Source organism: Myxine glutinosa, chromosome 9, assembly GCF_964187855.1.
Source record: "Myxine glutinosa chromosome 9, kmMyxGlut1.1, whole genome shotgun sequence".
Lineage (NCBI taxonomy): Eukaryota > Metazoa > Chordata > Myxini > Myxiniformes > Myxinidae > Myxine > Myxine glutinosa.
This window is the reverse complement of record NC_136269.1, coordinates 68,573,195-68,599,013: the sequence shown is the minus strand read 5'-3', so window position 1 is coordinate 68,599,013 and position 25,819 is coordinate 68,573,195. Positions and strand designations below refer to the sequence as shown.

The 25,819-nt window shown below is 47.7% G+C and overlaps 1 protein-coding gene across 2 annotated transcripts in view; it reads left to right on the top strand.

Annotated features, from left to right (window-relative positions):
* LOC137434781 (sodium/potassium-transporting ATPase subunit beta-3-like) overlaps nucleotides 1-25,819 on the top strand; it is an 84,753-nt gene that overhangs the window by 23,138 nt on the left and 35,796 nt on the right. The window contains exon 7 of one of the 2 annotated variants that reach the window (XM_078784425.1): nucleotides 14,968-15,060. The exons of the other annotated variant lie outside the window; for it this stretch is intronic. Coding sequence (XP_078640551.1) covers nucleotides 14,968-15,060 — 93 coding nt within the window. The remainder of the gene's footprint in view (nucleotides 1-14,967; nucleotides 15,061-25,819) is intronic. 2 annotated transcript variants of the gene reach the window in all.

Genomic DNA, 25,819 nt, shown 5'->3' with positions numbered 1-25,819 from the left:
TGATTTGGTTCCTTAACAGCCTCACTGGAAAGTCTTTTCCTTAGCAAGCTCACGTAAGTACTATCGCATAATCTGGGGTATCGTGGATCCTGAATGATCTTCTCGGCTATTCCATGATATTGCTCATGGTTCTAATGACCTTTTGCTGCACCATTACACGCGGATTGAGTCGAGCAGTTTTATCCCCTTGATGTGGGATAACTAATTTTACCTTGAGCAATTTATCCTCTCAAGCTATATGTACAGTACAGTTCACAATTCAAAGTAATTCCAGGTGTGCAAATTTTTTTTTTTTAAATCCCATTTACTGTATTTCAAACTACCCATAGGAATGCCCAAACTGATCCAACATTCATTCTCTATGCAGAGTGACAAGCTTAAACACTGAACACAAAATACTACATTTAACATGGAAAGGTAACCTTCTCTCAGGTTATGTTGTGCTTGCAGCGGCTAAAGTATCAAACAGCGGCAAAGTTTGATACTTTAATACAGTGCATTCAGAAAGTATTCAGACCCCTTCACTTTTTTCACATTTTGTTATGTTGCAGCCTTATGCTGAAATCGTTTAAATTCATTTTTTCCCTCATCAATCTACACTCAATACCCCATAATAACAAAGAGAAAACAGGATTTTAGAAAGTTTAGCAAATTTATTAAAAAGAAAAAACCGAAATATCACATTGACATAAGTATTCATACCCTTTGCTATGACACTTGAAATTTAGCTCAGGTGCCTCCCATTTCTCTTGATCATCTTTGAGATGTTTCTACACCTTGATTGGAGTCCACCTGTGGTAAATTAAATTGATTGGACATGATATGGAAAGGCACACACCTGGGTATATAAGGTCTCACAGCTGACAATGCATATCAGAGCAAAAACCAAGCCATGAGGTCGAAGGAACTGCATGCAGAGCTCAGAGACAGGATTGTGTCGAGGCACAGATCTGGGGAAGCCTACAAAAAAAATTCTGCTGCATTGAAGGTTCCCAAGAGCACAGTGGCCTCCATAATTCTTAAATGGAAGACGTTTGGAACAACCAGGACTCTTTCAAGAGATGGCCGCCCGGCCAAACTGAGCAATCGGGGGAGAAGGGCCTTGGTAAGAGAGGTGACCAATAACCCGATGGTCACTCTGGCTGAGCTCCAGAGATCCTGTGTGGAGATGGGAGAAACTTCCAGAAGGACAACCATCACTGTAACACTCCACCGATCTGGGCTTTATGGCAGAGTGGCCAGACGGAAGCCAAACAGTTCAATCTTGGTTTCATCAGACCACAGAATCTTGTTTCTCACAGTCTGAGAATCCTTTAGGTGCTTTTTTGCAAACTCCAAGCGGGCTTTCAAGTGTCTTTCACTGAAAAGAGGTTTCCGTCTGGCATGTGGTGGGCCAAATGTTCAATTACCAAAAGTGCAATTACAGGCACATTTTTAAAATGAAACTTTGTGTATTAAATAAACATTGAGGGGGGGGGGGGGGCACATGAAATATGTAACGATTGTTTTTATTTGACCCTACGAGGGTTTAGGTTTATTCATGCCCCACGAAGTGGATATTTAGTCACAGGGGTCAAAATAGGTTTAAAAAAAATACTAGACCGAAAGTCTAACAGCGACAAAGCCGGGCTTGTTTGATACTTTGGTTGAAGATAGACGTAATGACGTAGCGTGATGGATGGACACAAAACTGCCGCTACTTTAATATGTAGAAGACGAGCAGGAGTACCCGGCGTTGCCGGGTGAGGGGGGGGGAAGGCTGGAGAGGGAGAGTTGAGGAAGGGAGTGGGGTGAGTGGAAGAGGGTGGGGGTGGGGGGGGGAGGTGAGATGGGAGAGGGAGGGGTAAGATATACTACATATACATATTTGGGGGTGGGGAGGGGGGGGGGGTTGACAGGCTCCTCCGTTTTGGGGGAGCTGGGAAGGGAAGGAGGTAAAAATTTTTACCTGTGCAAAGAGTGCTTTAACCTCAGTGTTGCTCAAAAAAGGGAATTGTAATACCCTCTGCCACCATCACCAGGTGGCGATACACAGTACACATTCACATAGAGAATTTACGCCCCTCTCCTAGTCCCCCACGCCCCCGCATGAGGCCACATAGCCTATGTTACCCCCCAGACAAAGTTGTATTTGTATTTGTTGTACCCCGAGTAAAGTTTCTAAGTATTAAGCTGGAGTACTCGGCGTAGCTCACACGAAAAATAAACATCAACATATTTTTTAATGAGGGCAAATATAATGGAAAAGCCATTACATCCAAATCAGAATCCATCACAAATGTCAAATCATTTTACCTTTTTGTTGAATATATGCTGGTGAATGTGCCGTTGATATCATTTCTGAGTTAAGTATGATGACGGCAGGAAGAAGAAGCCTTAACTCAACTTCGACCGCTTCCGGAATTGTTTTATTATTTGTGTTCAAATATCTGGTAATTGTTTTGTAATTATTTATTAGAATGTGTACTTGCATATAACAGTCATTAATCAAAAAGGCCTCGGCACTATAGAGCGATTTTTTTTAAATCCCCAAAAACGAAAAAAAAAAAATCGCCGGAAACACTCCCAGACACTCACTGATGAACCTCTGAAAGTTTGACGAAGATCCGTTCAGCTATCTCTGAGAGAAATGACGACAGACATACCAAATGCTCTCTTATAGCGTAGATATATATATATATTGTTGCGGTTTTGCGAAGCCCGATCCCTTACAAAGGGGAGATTAAGCCCCTTTTTCTCTCTGGGTCTTCGAACCGCGAGACTGAGTCGCCACTTCCGGGCAGACGTGGGAAAGGGTCTCGGGACAAGTTCGCACGTACCTTGAGTGCCCACGCCGCAGCGTAAGCAGGGATCGAGTCTCGCACGAGCCACGTGTAATTGAGTACACCCGAGCGGATGGCGTACCACGTGACCCATGCTGTTACCTTTCTTATGGAACCCAATCAGAGCGATCTAATTCGTACCATGCTAAGTCAATGATGGAAGGGACGAAACGGTCGAATCAAAGGAATAACACGATTTATTACACTATTTACAATGATTCGGTAGAAAAGAGACACAGGGCAGTCTTAAACAGTCTTAACTTATTTTCCCAGACAATGGGCCCACTTACACACACAGGGAGATGAAGGAAGAATGTTCACGCATTGAACGCGCCTGCTTTGGTCGCTCCAGGAACAGCTCATCCGGCGTGGCCCTCTGGTGGTCACAGCACGTATCACGGCGAAGGCAGACAGGCAGGAAAATCCTCGCGGCATGTATATTGGCAAAGGCAGGCAGGCAGGAAAATATGCGCGTATATTGGCAAAGGCAGGCAGGCAGGAAAATATGTGCGTCTGTGGCCCGGCACGGCTGTCTTTTACAGCGCGACTAATACAACTGCTGTCAAACTGAGCGCTCCAAACTCATAACTCAGGGCTTTCACTCTCGTAACTCAACGGAGGACTGAACACAGCGCATCCCTTCTCATAACTGAACGGAGGACCCCGACTCATAACTGAACTGGCTTGCCCTGTGCGCATCTCATAACTGAGGTGGGGGGCTCTGAGCACAGGGTTATATTGTCCCGCCCTAGCCCGACTCTAACGTTCCAAACCCCGCCTTTTGCCGCAGTGGTAAGTCACTCCCCTCGAGCCCTGATTGGCGGCTCGCGCTTACCGTCGGCTACTCCTCCGCCTTCCTTTGGCCTTGATCGACCTGTTCAGGCCTGCCCCATGGTATTTTGCGCCAAAACCAAAAGCATCGAGGCATTGTAAAGGCCCTAATTCTCATTATCCTACTCAACGCAAAACTAAACACAGGAAAGGTCTACGCTTACATTTACTAAGAAATAACTGAGCTTTAACGAGGCTACAAGTTGTAGTGTAACTAAACTACGAGGGGAAATTAACCTTTATTATAAAAACACAAAATCGCAACACCACACCCCTCCCTCGTCAGACTCATCCCCGAGTCGGAACCACCAATGCAACGACCGGTTAGACAATGACATGCAAAATTAACTTTTACTTTTACATGTGACATATAGGTGTGGTTCCCCCTAACATTTACTCTGACCCGTGTATGCGACAGTTTTAAAACACTAGATATGTCCCTCCTATTGCGTTGAGTAGCTACATATCAGATTCACAACCACAACTAACCGAGTATTTCCGGAATTTGTCAAACTAAACACATAGCCGGTGGGCAGCATTTTTATATTTACAAGCACAAAACTTAATTTATTTACAATTCTATGACCCAGGACCTGTCCTTTTTGGAAGAGAAGATTGGAGGGGAGAGAAAGCACAGCAAAAACACAAAACACACTCATAAATCATGACACTTGCTGCTTGCTTCTTGCATCTTGCTTCTTCTGTGTGCATCGATCAAACCGGCTAGCTCCCGGACCAGCATACAGGCCATTTTTAATCTTCAGGGCTATCTAACCTTATACATCTTATCATTCCTAGCACACCATAATAAAAATGCACAAAAAATGCTTTTATTTCATTTCTTTTTTTCTTTGCCAAGCAGGGCCACTCCCATGTGGTCCAACTGCGTGACATTAATGCCACTCAGACAAGTGGTCCGAAGGTGCAAGATGATGTTGCAGCAAGGTGCTGCACAGCAGAAGTGCAAGGCCACAAAGCTTGTGGTCCATAGTGTGTAAGGTGCAGCAAAGGGTTTGGCAGCAAAGTGCTGCACATATGCAACAAAGTTGCAGCAAAAGGATATGGCAGCAAAATGCTGCGCAGTTCGGCTGCACAGACGCAGCAAGGTTCAGAAGGGATGCCGCACAGGTCGATGGTGCTGCACAGTTGCACCTCCAAAATAGTCCTGGGGTGGGGGGAGAGAGACAAGGCACAACAAGTAAAACGGAAGGGACGCAATGGCACACAGAAACACAAGGTAATGCGATGCGAGGGGCGTGGAAGAGCGAGCAGAGCAGGCTCGTCCCTAGCCGTCCGTACCCCCCCACCCCCCCAAAGTCGGCTTGCACTACCCTAGCCCCCCTTGTATTTACAATTCGTCTCAAAGTCTTGTCTCCCTTATCCCCCTCTATCTCCAAATTCGTCTCCCAATCCCTTCCAGGAAGGAAGGAATGGAAGAAACACAATGTCTCATGACGTCATGATGCGTCTTTACCATCCAAACAGCTTACAGAGCCCTGGTGTGGAGCTTCGTCCTCCTTGGTGACTGGCTGTGGATGGTGCAAAGGGATTTCTCATCCTAACTACACTACTGATATTTACTTTTAACCTACCCGGGGGCGTACCCTGCCAATCGGCCTCTTTAAACTATGTGGTTCTAAGAACCCGAATTCCTATTGCCCACACTGCGGTGCTCTTGAAATTTGGGTCTCACTCCCAACGAATTTTCTCACTGTGCCCTTGCACAATTTCGGGGCTGGGTCGTGTGGCTCTACCAGCAGGTCTACCTACCTGCGCACCTCCGCCACTGAAGTCGCCACCCGAGCTTACCTGCTCCCGCGACTACCTAACTGGGGAAGGCCCCTCCTGGCACTTTACCCCCTGATGCCCACCTTGCCATTGGGCAACCCGAGTCCTCTCCTGGGATCCTCGGGCCCCACTCACAACTACCCTAACTGGCTCCCAGAGCCTACCTGTGGCCTCACCTGGCCGACAAACTACCAATGGCAGAGTGCCCCAATAACCATACGCACCAATTAAGCCACACGCCCAGCCATTCCACATACTCATGCACCCAACAAAACACTTCGTTCCACTACCTGCACCACAGGTGTCAATATCCATACAAATTTTGCCTACGCCCTCTACCTGACTTTACACGACCCGCCCCGGGCGTCCGTGAATGGGTTCCACCTCCCCCCATTCACTCCTTCGCACCATGCATTCCACACCTTTTATTCCCACACCACTTATTCGCACACCATTTATCTCACACGCCATTTTTCTCACACACCTTTTGTGCTCACACACCTTTCTCGCACACCTTTTGTGAGCACACACCAATTTATCTCACACACTACTTTCCATACACCTCAAACACAATTCCACTTATTTTACTCAACACACAATTCCTCACACACACAGCATCATCTAGCTAACTGGTTTTCCCCTAAAACTCGTGCTTCCCCATTGTCCCTTTAAACTATGCACTCCTTTTTCTTTATCATCCTTCTAAGCTAACGATGTCCCCACTACAGTACAGTGTCACTACTTAAATCTCTGTCTCTGCAGTCTTCTAATTCCCTATCATTATCCTAGCCCTCCCTCGGCTAGCTTCGGTGCCCCATGGAGGTAACCATTGCTGGCACCCCCATGTGCCTATCACTGCCACCCCCCTAAACCAATGCTCATGGGCCCTGGCCGTGTGAGGAATGGTGACACCACCATTCCTCCACGTAGGGTACACTACTCTCATCCGTCCACTACACGTGAGCCTCTCCATGTGGATGTACTTTGTAATGGCTCGGCCTCGAAGAGCCGAGCGATCCATGCGGGTGGTTGGTCGCCTGTATGTTGGGTCCGTCCGGCATTTTTGATCCAAGGGAGGAGGTATTGATGGGCCGAGGTGCAGGGCCCCATCCCTGCGCGGGGCCTCGCGGTCCCACGCACGATGACCCAACCGGCCACGGTCGGAGCACCACACCCGCCAAGATGCGTGACTCCAAAATCTCCTACCTCCCCCCCCCCCCTTGAACCTCGCCGATTGCTTTTGCCGCCACGGCACCAACCATACAGTGCGGGGGCCGGCAAGAATCGTGCACGCCGGTCCTTGTGAGACTGCCGCGGCACCGATCCCCGCCGGTCCCTGCTGCACACCACTCACCGGGGGCTCACGTCTGCTATCCGTCCCGCTAAACGCTGCCCCGGTCGGTGTCGATGCTTGAGCAGCGTCCTCACACCTCGCGACCCACTCTGCACTCGCACACCCAGGCGCCCCCGTGCCTCTCATACACTCTGTTACTGCACACTCTCCTTCCACATTCTCTGGTGTGCATCCTCCCTCACACGTTCCTCACCCTGCTTCACCCCGTCGCGCGCCACCGCGACCTCCTCGCTCAACCCGCGCCCAATGTTCTCCCCCGCCTTTTTCATGTCCCTCTTTGACTCTGCCATCATTTTTTCCAATTCCCGGGTGGTCTTGTCCCCCATTTCCTTCAATTGATTCTCTTGGATGTCCATTTTGTTTTCCAACCCATTTTTCATTTCTCCCAATTCCCAGGTGGATTTGTCCCCCAATTTGCCCATGCGATCAAGCATTTTATTTTGTTCATTTCCTTCTTAAATAGAGTCATGAATAACTGCATGTCTTCGACACTCATTTGCACGACGGGTTTGGCCTCTGCCGTCACGTGCGAGGCGCCACCATTTTCTTGGCCAGCTGCCGCACCCTTATCAGCTTCCACTACCAACTGTCCCTGCAGGTCCTGGGTCATCAATTTCTCTTCTTCTACCCCCACCGGCATTCGACCGCCTTGGCCAGCCATGGTACGAATACAATTTGGATTTTAAAACTAAATTTCGTTCGCTCGTAATTTCGAGTGCGTGAAGCGCACTCCAGGTCCAATCCCACTCCCGGACACTAAATGTTGCAGTTTTGCGAAGCCCGTTCGCTTACAAAGGGGAGATTAAGCCCCTTTTTCTCTCTGGGTCTTCAAACCGCGAGACTGAGTCGCCACTTCCGGGCAGATGTGGGAAAGGGTCTCGGGACAAGTTCGCACGCACCTTGAGTACCGACGCCGCAGCGGAAGCAGGGATCGAGTCTCGCACGAGCTACGCGTAATTGAGTACACCCGAGCGGACGGCGTACCACGTGACCCGTGCTGTTACCTTTCTTATGGAACCCGATCAGAGCGATCTAATTCGTACCATGCGAAGTCAATGATGGAAGGGACGAAACGGTCGAATCAAAGGAATAACACGATTTATTACACTATTTACAATGATTCGGTAGAAAAGAGACACAGGGCAGTCTTAAACAGTCGTAACTTATTCCCCAGACAATGGGCCCACTTACACACACAGGGAGATGAAGGAAGAATGTTCACGCGCCGAATGCGCCTGCTTTGGTCGCTCCAGGAACAGCTCACCCGGCGTGGCCCTCTGGCGGTCACAGCACATATCCTGGCGAAGGCAGGCAGGCGGGAAAATCCTCGCGGCGCGTATATTGGCAAAGGCAGGCAGGCAGGAAAATATGCTCGTATATTGGTAAAGGCAGGCAGGCAGGAAAATATGTGCGTATATTGGCAAAGGCAGGCAGGCAGGAAAATATGCGCGTCTGTGGCCCGGCACGGCTGCCTTTTACAGCGCGACTAATACAACTGCCGTCAAACTGAGCGCTCCGAACTCATAACTCAGCGCTTTCACTCTCGTAACTCAACGGAGGACTGAACACAGCGCATCCCTTCTCATAACTGAATGGAGGACCCCGACTCATAACTGAAATGGCTTGCCCTGTGCGCATCTCATAACTGAGGTGGGGGGCTCTGGGCACAGAGTTATATTGTCCCGCCCTAGCCCGACTCGAACGTTCCAAACCCCGCCTTTTGCCGCAGTGGTAAGTCAATCCCCTCGAGCCCTGATTGGCGGCTCGCGTTTACAGTCAGCTCCTCCTCCGCCTTCCTTTGGCCTTGATCGACTTGTTCAGGCCTGCCTCATGATATTTCACGCCAAAACCAAAAGCATTGAGGCATCGTAAAGGACCTAATTCTCATTATCCTACTCAACGCAAAACTAAACAGAGGAAAGGTCTACGCTTACATTTACGAAGAAATAACTGAGCTTTAACGAGGCTACATGTTGTAGTGTAACGAAACTAGGAGGGGAAATTAACCTTTATTATAAAACCACAAAACCGAAACAATATATATTTAACCTCCAGTAACTTTGCAGTCATGACAAAAGGATTAGTGTTACGATTACATTTACCATGACATTAATGTTACATTATCACAATTACGAAAATGATATTACGAGAAAAAAATCCAAGGCTAATTCCTTACTTCTGCGGTTACACCGATTATAATCTACTAGTGGGGTCACCCGTGGGAATCCCACGGGTATGGACGTGTGTGACATTTCGACATCTCGATTTAGATGCTGCACATTAAATTTTACAAAATGGTTAAAATGATGTAATGAACACAATTTATTTATTTCACATAATAGGTGACCCCTCACTCCTCTCCACCCTCATGCCGCTCCAATGCCAGTCCTCCTCACACTCCTCTCCAATATCTCCTCGCACTCCTCTCCAATACCTCCTCGCACTCCTCTCCAATACCTCCTCGCACTCCTCTCCAATACCTCCTCGCACTCCTCTCCAATACCTCCTCGCACTCCTCTCCAATACCCCCTCGCACTCCTCTCCAATACCCCCTCGCACTCCTCTCCAATACCCCCTCGCACTCCTCTCCAATACCCCCTCGCACTCCTCTCCAATACCCCCTCGCACTCCTCTCCAATACCCCCTCGCACTCCTCTCCAATACCCCCTCGCACTCCTCTCCAATACCCCCTCGCACTCCTCTCCAATACCCCCTCGCACTCCTCTCCAATACCCCCTCGCACTCCTCTCCAATACCCCCTCGCACTCCTCTCCAATACCCCCTCGCACTCCTCTCCAATACCCCCTCGCACTCCTCTCCAATACCCCCTCGCACTCCTCTCCAATACCCCCTCGCACTCCTCTCCAATACCCCCCTCGCACTCCTCTCCAATACCCCCCTCGCACTCCTCTCCAATACCCCCTCGCACTCCTCTCCAATACCCCCTCGCACTCCTCTCCAATACCTCCTCGCACTCCTCTCCAATACCTCCTCGCACTCCTCTCCAATACCTCCTCGCACTCCTCTCCAATACCTCCTCGCACTCCTCTCCAATACCTCCTCGCACTCCTCTCCAATACCCCCTCGCACTCCTCTCCAATACCCCCTCGCACTCCTCTCCAATACCCCCTCGCACTCCTCTCCAATACCCCCTCGCACTCCTCTCCAATACCCCCTCGCACTCCTCTCCAATACCCCCTCGCACTCCTCTCCAATACCCCCTCGCACTCCTCTCCAATACCCCCTCGCACTCCTCTCCAATACCCCCTCGCACTCCTCTCCAATACCCCCTCGCACTCCTCTCCAATACCCCCTCGCACTCCTCTCCAATACCCCCTCGCACTCCTCTCCAATACCCCCTCGCACTCCTCTCCAATACCTCCTCGCACTCCTCTCCAATACCTCCTCGCACTCCTCTCCAATACCTCCTCGCACTCCTCTCCAATACCTCCTCGCACTCCTCTCCAATACCTCCTCGCACTCCTCTCCAATACCTCCTCGCACTCCTCTCCAATACCTCCTCGCACTCCTCTCCAATACCTCCTCGCACTCCTCTCCAATACCTCCTCGCACTCCTCTCCAATACCTCCTCGCACTCCTCTCCAATACCTCCTCGCACTCCTCTCCAATACCTCCTCGCACTCCTCTCCAATACCTCCTCGCACTCCTCTCCAATACCTCCTCGCACTCCTCTCCAATACCTCCTCGCACTCCTCTCCAATACCTCCTCGCACTCCTCTCCAATACCTCCTCGCACTCCTCTCCAATACCTCCTCACACCCCTCTCCAACCCCTCACACTCCTCGCCAACCCCTCACACTCCTCTCCAACACCTCGCACTCCTCTCCAACCCCTCGCACTCCTCAATAACCCCTCACACTCCACTCCAACCATTCACACTCCTCTCCAATCCCTCACACTCCTCTCCAATCCCTCACACTTCCCTCTCCAATCCCTCACACTCCTCTCCAATCCCTCACACTCCTCTCAAATCCCTCACACTCCTCTCAAATCCCTCACACTCCTCTCAAATCCCTCACACTCCTCTCAAATCCCTCACACTCCTCTCAAATCCCTCACACTCCTCTCAAATCCCTCACACTCCTCTCAAATCCCTCACACTCCTCTCAAATCCCTCACACGCCTCTCAAATCTCTCACACTCCTCTCAAATCCCTGACACTCCTCTCAAATCCCTCACACTCCTCTCAAATCCCTCACACTCCTCTCAAATCCCTCACAATCCTCTTCAATTCCTCATACTCTCCTCCAATCGCGCCTCACTTGCCTCTCCAATCGCTCCTCACTCTCCAACCCCTCGCTCCTCTCCAACCCCTCGCTCCTCTCCAACACCTTCTCACACTCCTCTCCAACCCCTCACACTCCTCTCCAACCCCTCACACTCCTCTCCAACCCCTCACACTCCTCTCCAACCCCTCACACTCCTCTCCAACCCCTCACACTCCTCTCCAACCCCTCACACTCCTCTCCAACCCCTCACACTCCTCTCCAACCCCTCACACTCCTCTCCAACCCCTCACACTCCTCTCCAACCCCTCACACTCCTCTCCAACCCCTCACACTCCTCTCCAACCCCTCACACTCCTCTCCAACCCCTCACACTCCTCTCCAACCATTCACACTCCTCTCCAACCATTCACACTCCTCTCCAATCATTCACACTCCTCTCCAGTCCCTCACACTCCTCTCCAGTCCCTCACACTCCTCTCCAATCCCTCACATTCCTCTCCATTCTCTCACACTCCTCTCCAATCCCTCGCACTCCTCTCCAATCCCTCGCACTCCTCTCCAATCCCTTGCACTCCTCTCAAATCCCTCACAGTCCTCTCCAATCCCTCACACTCCTCTCCAATCCCTCACACTCCTCTCCAATCCCTCACACTCCTCTCCAATCCCTCACACTCCTCTCCAGTCCCTCACACACCTCTCCAATCCCTCACACTCCTCTCCAATCCCTCACACTCCTCTCAAATCCCTCACACTCATCTTCATTTCCTCATACTCCCCTCCAATCGCGCCTCACTCTCCAACCCCTCGCTCCTCTCCAACCCCTCGCTCCTCTCCAACCCCTCGCTCCTCTCCAACATCCCTGCTCCTCTCCAATCCCTCGCACTCCTCTCCAATCCCTCGCGCTCCTCTCCAATCCCTCGCGCTCCTCTCCAATCCCTCGCGCTCCTCTCCAATCCCTCGCGCTCCTCCAAATTCCTCGCGCTCCTCTCCAATCCCTCGCGCTCCTCTCCAATCCCTCGCGCTCCTCTCCAATCCCTCGCGCTCCTCTCCAATCCCTCGCGCTCCTCTCCAATCCCTCGCGCTCCTCTCCAATCCCTCGCGCTCCTCTCCAATCCCTCACACTCCTCTCCAATACCCCCTCACACTCCTCTCCAATACCCCCTCACACTCCTCTCCAATACCCCCTCACACTCCTCTCCAATACCCCCTCACACTCCTCTCCAATCCCTCACACTCCTCTCAAATCCCTCACACTCCTCTCAAATCCCTCACACTCCTCTCAAATCCCTCACACTCCTCTCAAATCCCTCACACTCGTCTTCAATTCCTCATACTCCCCTCCAATCGGGCCTCACTCGCCTCTCCAATCGCTCCTCACTCTCCAAACCCTCGCTCCTCTCCAACACCTCCTCACACTCCTCTCCAACACCTCCTCGCACTCCTCTCCAATACCTCCTCACACTCCTCTACAACCCCTCACACTTCTCGCCAACCCCTCACACTCCTCACCAACCCCTCACACTCATCTCCAACCCCTCACACTCCTCTCCGAGCCCTCACACTCCTCTCCGAGCCCTCACACTCCTCCCCAACCCCTCACACTCCTCTCCAATACCTCCTCACACCCCTCTCCAAGACCTCCTCACACTCCTCTCCAAGACCTCCTCACACTCCTCTCTGCTCCAATCGGCCCTCACTCTCCACTCCAATCAGCCCTCACTCTCTGCTCCAATCGCCCCTCACTCTCCGCTCTAATCGGCCCTCACTCTCCACTCCAATCGGCCCTCACTCTCCAACTCCTTGCTCCTCACTCTCTAACCCCTAGCTCCTTGCTCTCCAACCCCTATCTCCTCGCCCTCCAACCCCTCGCTCTCCAACCCCTCGCTCCTCACTCTCCAACCCCTCGCTCCTCACTCTCCAACCCCTAGCGCCTCGCTCTCCAACTCCTCGCTCCTCTCCAACCCTCCTCATCGTTGTTGCAGCAGCATTCTGTGCGGTTCTCCCGTCTCGTGTGGTCTCTGTGCGGTTCTTGCTACATCCTGTTCAAGTCTGCATTGACGTTCGTCGACGGACTCGTTCGCCCGTCTCATTCGTTTTCTTGCTACATCCTGTTCAAGTCTGCGTTCTTCATCGACCGTCGCATTCATTTTGGAAATGGAAGTTTCCACGCAACGCATGAATTGTCACAATCCTCAAGAGGAAGTGTCTCGTAATTATCAAATGACAAATGGCAAGTAAATTACATTGTGAAAATAAAAGATTTCAAATAAACCTATTTAAAGTGTATGCGCACATAAATAATAAAAATAAACGAAGAAATATCTCTCGGTAATTTCCTGAAACATATTTTACTTCCAGATAATAATGTTGAACGAAATAAGAAAGAACGAAGATATATATGTCGTTTTTGTGCCGACTGTCATAAAACGTAAAAGTAATAGATGTTAACGGAAAAGAAAAAGCGAATTTTTAATATATGTCGACATTTTCCCCGAATGTTATTTTAGGCGCTGTATTTTCGTGTATCATCGTGGCGCGATTTTTATAAATATATCTCGGCAATTTCCCGTGTGTGCGTGAATGTTCTCAAGTATTTCTGACACCGAGTCTAAAACCATCGATAAAAATTAAATCAGATGGTGAATTCGAGATAAAATCGTGAGGGTGACTCTCAATGAATGGGCTTTAGTTTACAGGCCTTTGAGAAATCATTTCGTTCTGTAAACGGAAACTTTCTTGGGATTCTCTTCCCGTTTTTTTTCAACCGAGTCTAACACTATGTTAGCGACTGTTAAAAATGAAATGATATATCGAATTAGAATTGAAATAAACCTGTGCGAGAGAGAAAGACAGCATGGGTCTAACTAAACAGGCCTCAAAGCTATGCGAGTTAATTTGTTTATGAAGCCTCTCCCAGAATGGGTGGAGCTACTCTCTAAACGGAGCAAGCCACACCCCCGGACAGAATCACCTTCGCCTATTATAATATAGATGATAATTATCATAGATTCATGAACCATACATCACATCAATCCGTCAACTTTCCATTCACGACATTGGGATTAAAGTGTTATGGTTATATTTCCTATAATATTATTATTACGAAAACTATACTATCGAAACGATGCCACTGTATTAAGAAACCTGGGCTTGATTTGTCCAATGCGGAAGATGAGGCATGCAGCCTAAGGCCTATACGTACTGTGTCGTTGGAAGAGCCGAAACGTCTATGCTTTCAATATTTGATGGTCATTTTAACAATCGGTTTGTTTGTGTTTCACACTGAATGAAAAACATAAAGGCAGAGCATGGCGATTGCGATATATGACCTGAACGTCCGACGATATGTTCGGCCTGAACGAAATTGGAATCAAAATGGCGGAGTGTGGAGAGTCAGCCACCGTACCGCGGTAGGCGGTAATGACATCAGACGTAATCACATCACCCTGTCATGTGACTAGATCCTCAGCTCTGATTGGTATACGTTTGAGGGGACATACATACATACAGATGGGCAAACACTGTTCTGGACAGCTTTGCCCTATGGGCTACGCCATGAAAACTTTTTGACATTTGTCATCTTTGCTTAAGGTGGGAAGCATGCGGATTTGCGATGGTGCGCTATCATCGACTTCACTCGTTTATTTTTACAGAGGTGCAAAGTTTGGGCATAAATAGCTTTTTGCTGGCTTGCCTTATTTTATTATATACCCGAGCACTTTGTCAATAAAGAGCTACACTAAATTGTTTACCAGGTATTATAAACTTTATAGTAGCATTACCAGGTATTATAAATTATGTTTATTACATATCAAACTGGAATTGCAAAGCATTTGAGGACAACTTTAAAAAAACAAAACAGAAATCTGAGGTTTAGTTGTACTAATGTATTTTTTCAATGAAATTTTTTCTTCTTCTTCAGGATGAAGAGGACTCTGCTTTGATCCATGAGATCAAATATTACCCGAAGATTTTTGACCCAATGTACTTTCCTTTCTATGGAAAAGTACTGGATGTAAGGATCTTGAGTTTTTTTATTGTTAGGTTTGATTCTGCCTTGATGTGCCCACGTACTGTATTAATTCTGATAATTTTAATGGAATTAGACATACTAGGGCATGCCCGTACTATATATATATCTAAAATTATATCCCCCCCTCTATTTACATGAAATGGTTTGGTCCAAAGCGAACGGCTTGCGAGTACGGTGACAATCCCCCCCCCCTCTATTTACATGAAATGGTTTGGTCCAAAGCGAACGGCTTGCGAGTACGGTGACAATCCCCCCCCCCCCTCTATTTACATGAAATGGTTTGGTCCAAAGCGAACGGCTTGCGAGTACGGTGACAATCCCCCCCCTCTATTTACATGAAATGGTTTGGTCCAAAGCGAACGGCTTGCGGAGTTTGGTAAAGAAATCGCCATAGCTCGGTAACTACTTGTCCGATTAATATGAAACCTTGAAAAGGCACATCCTCAGGTCCCCAGCAATATACCTGGCAAGTTTCAAGTATATCGGACCCGTGGTTGTCGAGAAACAGCGGTCACAGACAAACATACAAACATACAAACATACAAACATACAAACATACAAACATACACACAGAGATTACTGGAATTATAGATAGATTAATAGGCAATCTTTATATTATGGACATGAGAAGGAGAGAGTAGAAAAGGTGGAAAAAAATTAAGTAGGGAGCTAAGAGGGAGTGGAAAGAGGGATGAGAGGTTTGGAGAAGCTGAGAGTAAAAGGGGAGATGGACAAATGTAACTTTGGGACAAATGGAGAGAAAGGGGGAGAGATCCGACATCATGTCATTTTCACGTATGTAATATGTATATGTCATCTCAGATATGAAAGTGGGTTTCATTGTTTTTTGGGGGGAAGCGGATGAAGGTGTAGATTGGAGGAAAAATTCATTTTATGCCATATTCAGATTGTGGGCCAACCTTGTTTGAGTACAAACAAACAATCTCAGTAAGCAGTACAGTTATGATGAAACTATCTAGAAGAATACCAGTAAAAGTAGAATAGTTTAAAAAATACCACGACAGAAAAATAGAAATAAAAGAATAGAAAAATAATATATATATATATATATATATATATATGTATATATATATATATATATATGTATATGTATATATAATATTGTTGCGCTTGTGCCATAAAGGCAAACCCCCAATAGTTTGTTGCACAACATGTAGCCTGCAGTAGTTAGATATATCTTATTGAATGTAAAGATTAGCCCTTTTCCCATTGTGTAGTAATAAAGACCAAATATGCGTTGAGTTGGGCAGGATCTTCAAACCCTCGTTGGTTAAGGGAAGCCATTTTTAATGAGCAGGAAGGCGTGGCCAAAAGCACAGCCCACGTGACCAATGGCGAGCCGCGAACCCGTCGCCATGATGCGACAAGCCTCAGCCAATGAGAGGCTCTGGAACATTTTGAAGGGCGTGGGCGAGTCTGGTAAAAGCCCACGCGGAGCGCATTATCATTCTCTTGGCTTTGGATTTTCGCTGCGCTACGACCTCCTGTTCTCTCTTGCCTTGGATTTTGCCACGCAGATCGCAATTTCATTGTCTTTGCCTGGGATTTCGCGCGCACAGGACGACCTCTATCTTGCCTTGTATTTTGCCTCGTGAACGACACCCTGTTCTGGACTCTCTTGTTTTGGCTCCACCAGACGACACGTGTTTTAGCCTTTGTGTTTCGTCGACCAGCATCGCCTCTTTGTCGATCTTTTGCACCATCCGGCTGACCTGCAAGCGTTGGTATTTCTACACGACTCACCTGTGCTGAATTTCATCTACCTGGGCTAAGTTCGTCCGTGCCGACTTCGAGGCGGCGGTTCGTCCTTCGGACCTGACCTCATCGAACTGCGGGCCGCGCACACCAGACCACGTGGTCACCAGCGAGGCAATTCCAGCACGTACATCGGTACGCCCTTAACCAGTGTCTTTTTCCGTGTGTGTGTGTGTGTGTGTGTGTGTGTGTGTGTGTGTGTGTGTGTGTGTGTGTGTGTGTGTCAGAGTGTGAAGGCGCCAAGTCGTGGTTATTATTAGGTAATAATTATTGATAAGCTGAATCTTCGTCTCTGTTTCTCTGTGCCTTCAAAATAAAAGGCTGTACACTTTGTTGTTACTTTCCAACCTGTTCAGTACGTCTTTTCTCCATTGGCCTAGCATCATCCGAGACCGAATTTAGCTAGACTCCGGTCCATAAATCTCGTGGGGGTAACGCCGCTTTCCACACCGTGCAAATCCGCTCGACACCCAAAACATAGTCAGGTTCACGATGTCAATAAATTATATTTCGTTCAAAATCATGGTAGATTAGCAAACCTATACATTTTTGGAAAGGTTATAGCATAAGGAAACTAAAAATCAATGTTTACATTTGGAGAGATACCTGTATGGCGGCCATTTTGGATTTTCAAATGGCCACTGTAAAATACATATTTTGTTCTATTTCTGCCTCTAATTACCCTAAAAACTTTTTAAAATATACTAAACCTATATTTTCAGGGACAAGGAATCCAATGAAAGTATCAAATTAGTGCTATGGGGAATGGTAAGACACGAATCAAAGGTTTTGAATTGCAAAATACTGTCTTTATATTCGCGATAAGTTGCATAATCAAATACATGTTATCATTTTGTACAGCAAGTTAATAACATCAAAATGTGTCACAATAATTCATATCACCAAACCTACACAGGCAGTCAGCAAAATCATATATACACATGCAGTCAGTATAACTTCACATCTACACAGGCAGTCAATGACAAAATATACACAGGCAGTCAATGGCATCAAACATTCACGATTACAGAATATGCCATTTAGAGTTCGTCATCACTGTCCTGTGTGTCGTATCCGACAATATAGTCCGCATCGTTTTCACAGTCCGTTCCACACAAGCAAAGGTCGGTCGAATGGTCGATCGAATCGAATCGAATCGATCGAATGGTCGATCGAAGCGATTGGTCGAATGGTCGAATGGAATTGGTCGATTGGTCGAATCGAATTGGTCGGAATTGGCAAATGTAAACATTGATTTTCCGATTTTCCATGTAATAACGTTTCCAAAAATGTATAGGTTTGCTAATCTACCATGATTTTGAACGAAAAAACATAGTAAACCTGACTAACATGTGGGAAAGTGAGGGTTCGATCGCACGGTTCTTCGGCACGCGCGTACACCTTGATCCGTGCACCTTGAAGGTATTCGTGATTCTCCGGTATTAACCGAGGGGAATCACACAACAAAATTGTTGTCAAAGAGGGGGATTTTTGAACCTGGCCCCCGCAACAAATTGTCAGGAGTGGGGATTTGAACCACCGCAACAAATTGGTGTCAGGAGTGGGATTGGACCTGCAGTACGTTTCACGTACTGCGAAATTACGAGCAAGTGGAAATTTAGTTTAAAACAAATTTAAAACAAAATTCAAATTAAATTCGGATGATGTCGGGCCAAAACGAGCAGGTTCCGGTGGGAGTAGAAAAAGTAGAGAATGAGGAATTAATGGCCCAGGACACAAAGGAACAGATTGACCTTGGAGTCGATCACGGCGCAGCAGGGAGAGGAGAAATGGCGGCGCTTCGCATGCGGGGCCAGCGGCGGAGGCTGAACCCGCTGTGCAAGCGCGTTTTAACATGCAGTTATTCATGACTCAAATGAGAGCAGCCTTTGAGGTGGGAATGAACAAAATGGGTGATCGGATGGATAAAATGGGTGATGGAATGGATAAAATGAGTAATCAGATGGACACCATGAGGGAGGAATCAAGCGGCGATATGAAGAGGATGAACGAGGAGGTCACGGTGTTACATGACGAGGTAAAGCGGAGTGAGATGTGTGTCCAGCGAGGGTTGAAGGAGTACGGCCAAACTGACTGGGGCAATGGAAGTATTGACGTGGGAGGTAGAGGAACCGACAAAGGTAACCTGAGAGCAGGAAATAGTAGAGGTGCAGCGGGAAATAACGGAGGTGAAACAGAAGCTGGAGAAGGTGAAAGGAGGAATAATTGAAATTAAAAAGACAGAAGGAGAGACGGAGAATGAATTAGGAAAGGAATTGAGGGAATGTATCCAAGAGTGGTGCTCACATCGTGATGAAGAATTTTCTAATCAAATAGAAAGATTGCAGGTTCTTGAAGAGGACCGGGAAACGGTGAGTCCCGAGGTGAGTAGTGATATCGGGAATGTGTTTGGTGCAATGGGGTGTTCAGCTGGCTTGGGGGAAAGGATAGACCCGGGAGTTCGTGAAGGGCCCATTGTAAGGCATGCGACTGAAACGGAGGGTGTGGAGAGAGTGTGTGCACCGGTGTGTGCGAGTACGAAGTGTGTGGAGAGAAAGTGCGCACCGGTGTGTGCGAGTACGGAGTGTGTGGAGAGGGAGTGTGTGGAGAGAGAGTGCGCACCGGTGTGTGCGAGTACGGAGTGGGTGGCGAGATATAATGATGCGGCTCAGGCATCGACGCCGACAGGGGTAGTGCTGAGTGAGACGGGTAGAGTATGCGAGCCCCTGATGAATGGTGCGCCGTGGGGACCAGAGGGAATCGGTGCTGCGTCGGTCTTACAAGGACCGGCGTGCGGGATTCGTACCTCCGGCACCCACACGGTATTGTTGGCGCCGTACCGCGGCAAGAGCGATCGGCGGGTTTCGAGGGGTAATTCGGATTGTCAAAGACACGCACCTTACTAGGTGAGGTGCTCTAACCGTCGCCGGTTGGGTCATCATGCGTGGGACCACAGGGCCCCACGCAGGGATGGACCCCGGCACCTGGGACCACCAACACCCCCCCCCCCCCCTCGGATCGTCTATGCCGGCCGGATAAAAACCTACACAGGCGACCAAGCACCCTAATGGATCGCTCTGGCCTTAGAGGCGGAGGCACGAAAAAGTACCTCCATAGATGGGAGCTCGTAGTTCAGAGGACTGGGCGAGTATTGTGCCCCCCACGTGGGGGTATGGTGGTGTGACCATTCCCCACGATGGGAGGGCCCATGAGCACTAGTTTAGGGGGATAGCATAGTTAGGCCCATGGAGGGCCAGCAGTGGTTGCTCCATGGGGGCACTGAAGCACTAGCTGAGGGAGGGCTAGGATAATTGTTAGGGATCTAGAGAGACCATAGGGACAGAGATTTAAGTAGTGGCCATGAACAGTAGTGGGGATGTAGAGAGTTTAGTGGTTGTTAACAAAGGGTGTGCGTCGTGTAAAGGGACGACGGGGAAGCACGGGTTATAGGGGAAATTAGATAGATAAATGATGCTGTGTTTGGGAATAAATGGAGTTGTGGTGTACAAATATTTGGTGTGCAAATAAATGGTGTGGAAATAAATGGTGTGGAATGCATGGTGCGAAGGATTGAATGGGGGGAGTGGAACCCATTCACGGAGACCCGGCGGGGTAGTTTAAAGTTAGATAGAGGTTGCAGGTAATTTACCTGGATATTGACACCTGTGGTGCTGATTGTGGAAATAGTTTTTTTGTGAGGTGCAGGAGGCGGTGGAATGGCTGGGCGTGTGGCTTAATTAGTAGTAATAGTTATTGGGGCATTGTCACTGGCAGCTCGTCGGCCAGGTAAGGCCGCAGGTAGGCTCAGGGAGCCAGTTAGGTTAGTGAGTGGGGCCCGAGGATCCAAGGAAGGACCCAGGTTGCCCAATGCCAAAGTGGGCATCAGGGGGTAAGCACAAGGGAGGGCCTTCCCCAGGTAGGTTAGAGTGAGGAGCAGGCAAGCTCGGGAGGCAGCTCCAGTGAACGGAGGGGTGCAAGTAGGTAGACCTGCTGGTAGAGCCACACGACCCAGACCCGAAATTGTGCGAGGGCACGAATAGAAAATTTGGTGGGGTTAGACCCAAATTCGGAGGGCACCACAGTGTGGGCAATGGGAATTCTGGTTCTTAGAACCACATAGTTTAAAGAAGGCCGATTGGCAGGGTACAACCCCGGGGAGATCAAAATGTGTAATGATGTCAGAGTAGTTAGGATTTTGTGAAGACCCTTAGCACCATCCACAACCATCCACAAGGGGATGCATTTCACGCCACGGGACTCAATGTTTGATTGGTGAGATGCATCACGACGTGAGTACGAAACATTGTGTTCATTCCGCCTTTCCTTCCTGGGAGAACCTGGGGGGAGTTGGGGACGAATTTGGAATAAAGAGGGGACGGGGGAGACAAGACGTAGGGACGAATTGTAAATACAAGGAGGGCTAGGGTAGTGTAGCGGTGGGGGGCACAAACGGGTAGGGCCAGGCTCGAGTTCACTCTGCCGGCGTTCCTCTCACCCGCTTGTTTTACCTGTGTTTTGCATGTGCCGGTGTGCCACCATGTCTTTTCCTTTTTGCTCGTTGCGTCTTCTCTTCCTCCCCGATCCAGGACCATCAAGAGGACTTACCTTGCCGTCGCAGCATCTTGCTGCCATCCACACTCACATCCATCCACTCATCACCTTATGGACCAATGGCTCAGTGGCCACACCCATCTCCATGGTTTCACCTCTTGCCTGCCTCATCATCTCGCTGCATATGGACCACCTGTTGGGTGGCACTAACACCACACATGGATCACCTGTTGGGTGGCATTGGCACCACACATTTGGACCACGTTTCAAGTGGCCCTGCTCATGAATAAAAAATGATCCATGTGTGCAAGTATGAAGATTTAGATGGCCCTGATCTTCAAATGGCTTGTATGCCGGTCAGGGCGAGCCGGTTTTTGTTAGCCACCTACCAAGGCAAGAAGCCACTCCAGCAACAGAAGATGACGCCAGCAACAAATTCTCCAAGTTTTATTCCTCAAGTCCATGTCCTGGGTCATAGTTTTTGTAAATAAATTGTGTTTCGTGGAAAATGTAAAAATGTTGCCCACCGGTTAAGTGTTTAGTTTCAAAATTCCGGCAATAGGTGAACAGTATATGGTGGTGGGTGTGAATCTGTTGGGTAGTTTCTCAATGCATTAGGAAGGACATATTTAGTTTAAAAATGTACATTCAAATGTTGGAAAAAAACAAAAAAATGTCGCACACATTGGGATTAGAGTTTAAAATGTTAGGGTAATCACATCTACATGTCACACTAATAGTAATGTTAAAATGAATGCCAGCTCACCCCCGCCGCTCCATGTGGATGACTCGGGTCGAGTCTTGGTGAGAGGAGGGGGTAGTGTTGCGGTTGTGCCATAAAGGCAAACCCCCTCTAGTTTGTTGCACGACAACATGTAGCCTGCAGTAGTTAGATATGTCTTATTGAATGTAAAGATTAGCCCTTTCCCCTTTGTGTAGTAATAAAGACCAAATATGCATTGAGTTAGGCAGGATCTTCAATCCCTCGTTGGTTAAGGGAAGCTATTTTTAATGAGGAGGAAGGCGTGGCCAAAAGCACGGCCCACGTGACCAATAGCGAGCCGGGAACCCGTCGCCATAATGCGATAAGCATCAGCCATTGGGAGGCTCTGGAACATTTTGAAGGGCGTGGGCGGGTCTGGTAAAAGCCCACGAGGAGCGCATTATTATTCTTTGTTGTTACTTTCCAACCTGTTCGGTACGTCTTTTCTCCATTGGCCTATAATTTCGCCAATAATATATATATAATATATAATATATATATATAATATATATATGTACATACATATGTATATATATATATATATATATATATATATATATATATATATATATATATCTATCTATATATATGACAGGTTCCTCCAAGATCCTCTCCAACGATGTTCTAATCATTTGCACCTGAGCTGGTGCACCTGATTCTAATTTTAGGTATTTGAAGAAGTTATAAATGTAGGGGTGTACTTACTTTTTCCACATGCGAAATTTGCATTTTTATTTATTTAAATTATACCAGAGGATCTTGGAGGAACCTGTCTTATTCAAAACTCAGACATTTAGTTTGGTTTGCTCTTTGTTGTTGAAGTGTGCGGCGTCACCATGCCTTGATCAAAAGAGCTCTCTGAGGCCTTCAGAAAGAAGGTTATAGATGCCTACAAGTCTGGGAAGGGATTTAAAAAGATCTCCAAACAATTTGAAATCAATCATTCGACTGTCCGGAAGATCATCTACAAGTGGAGAAGATTCCAAACAACTGCCGACTTGTTCAGGCCGCCCCAGCAAGTTCAGCCCGAGAGCAGACCGCAAGATGCTGAAAGAAGTCTCGAAGAACCCCAGAATGTCATCACGGGACTCACAGGTAGCTCTTGCCACTGTTGATGTCAAAGTGCACGAGTCTACCATGAGAAAGAGGCTGCACAAATTTGATCGACATGGGAGGTGTGCCAGGAGGAAATCTTTGCTGTCCAGAAAGAACATCAGGGCAAGACTAAAGTTTGCCAATGAACACCTAGGCAAAGACCAGCACTTCTGGAACAATGTGCTCTGGACAAATGAGTCAAAGGTAGAGCTATTTGGCCACAGTACCAGAAGACATGTTTGGCGAAAACGAAAAACAGCATTTGACCACAAGAACCTGATACCAACTGTAAAGCATGGTGGTGGAAATATTATGGTTTGGGTCAGCTTTGCTGCATCAGGGCCTGGGCAGCTCACCATCATAGAATCCACTATGAATTCTTCATTGTAGCAGAGGGTGCTTGAGGATAATGTGAGGCCATCTGTCGGAGTGTTGAAGCTCAACCGAAGGTGGACCTTGCAACATGACAATGACCCTAAACATACCAGTAAATCCACCAAGGAATGGCTGAAAAGAAAGAAATGGAGGGTTCTGGAATGGCCAAGTCAAAGCTCTGATCTAAATCCCATTGAGATGTTGTGGGGGATTTGAAACGAGCTGTGCATGCAAGAAACCTCTCAAACATCGCACAGCTGAAAGAATTCTGCATGGAGGAGTGGGCAAAAATTTCTCCCAGTCGATGTCAGAGACTGTTAGACAGTTATAAGAAACGCCTACCTGAGGTTGTTTATGCCAAAGGGGGCAATTCCACCTATTAGAGCGCCAAGGGTGTACTTACTTTTTCCACATGCGAAATTTGCATTTATGTTTATTTAAATTATACAATGGACTACAAAATGTAAATGTTTCATGATATTTGTTATATTATATCACCTTTATCTATCAATATTGTTGAAATGAAGATCAAATAGCTGTATGTTGAAATATGTTGAACAAGCGTTACGCCTAGGTCCCCCGTCGGGGAAGTGATGTGAGTTGACAAAGTGGAACACGCAGAAAACATGCTATGATATGATATTTCACTCACAAGGGTCAGACAAACATGGAGGCGGCCATCTTGGATTTTGACGTGGCGACCCAATTTTCAATAGCGTTCTTCCTTATGCCTTGATGCACCCACACACCAGAAGGTACTTCGCTTATTTTTCAAGATATTTCGCTCACAAGGTTCAGACATATATATGGTGGCGGCCGTCCTGGATTTTGACGAGGCGACCCACTTTACAATAGCGGTCTTCCTTATGCCAAGATACACCCACACACCAAATTAGAAGTTGGTACTTCGCTTATCTTTCAAGATATTCTTCTCACAAGATTCAGACATACATGGCGGCGGCCATCTTGGATTTTGACGTGGCGACCCAATTTTAAACAGCGTTCTTCCATGTGCCTAGATACACCCACACACCAGATTAGAAGTTGGTACTTCGCTTATATTTCGAGATATTTCGCTCACAAGGTTCAGACATATATATTGTGGCGGCCATCTTGAATTTTGACGTGGCAACCCAATTTTCAATAGCGTTCTTCCTTATGGCGAGATACACCCACACGCCAGATTAGAAGTTGGTACTTCGCTTATTTGTCAAGATATTCATCTCACAAGGTTCGGACATACATGGCGGCGGCCATCTTGGATTTTGACATGGCGACCCAATTTTCAATAACGTTCTTCCTTATGCCTAGATACACCCACACACCAGATTAGAAGTTGGTACTTCGCTTATTTTTCAAGATATTTCGCTCAAAAGGGTAGGGACATATATATGGTGGCGGCCATCTTGGATTTTGACGTGGCGACCCAATTTTCAATAGCATTCTTCCTTATGCCGAGATACACCCAAACACCAGATTAGAAGTTGGTACTTCGCTTATTTTTCAAGATATTCATCTCACAAGGTTCAGACATACATGGCGGTGGCCATCTTGGATTTTGACGTGGCGACCCAATTTTCAATATCGTTCTTCCTTATGCCTAGATACACCCACACACCAGATTAGAAGTTGGTACTTCGCTTATTTTTCAAGATATGCAGGTGACAAGGTTCAGACATACATGGCATCAGACATATACATGGCGGCGGCCATCTTGGATTTTGACGTGGCGACCCAATTGTAAACAGCGTTCTTCCTTATGCCTAGATACACCCACACACCAGATTAGAAGTTGGTACTTCGCTTATTTTTCGAGATATTTCGCTCACAAGTTTCAGACATATATATGGTGACGGCCATCTTGGATTTTGACGTGGCGACCCAATTTTCAATAGCGTTCTTCCTTATGGCGAGATACACCCACAGACCAAATTAGAAGTTGGTACTTCGCTTATTTGTCAAGATATTCATCTCACAAGGTTCGGACATACATGGCGGCGGCCATCTTGGATTTTGACATGGCGACCCAATTTTCAATAACGTTCTTCCTTATGCCTAGATACACCCACACACCAGATTAGAAGTTGGTACTTCGCTTATTTTTCAAGATATTTTGCTCACAAGGGTCAGACATATATATGGTGGCGGCCATCTTGGATTTTGACGTGGCGACCCAATTTT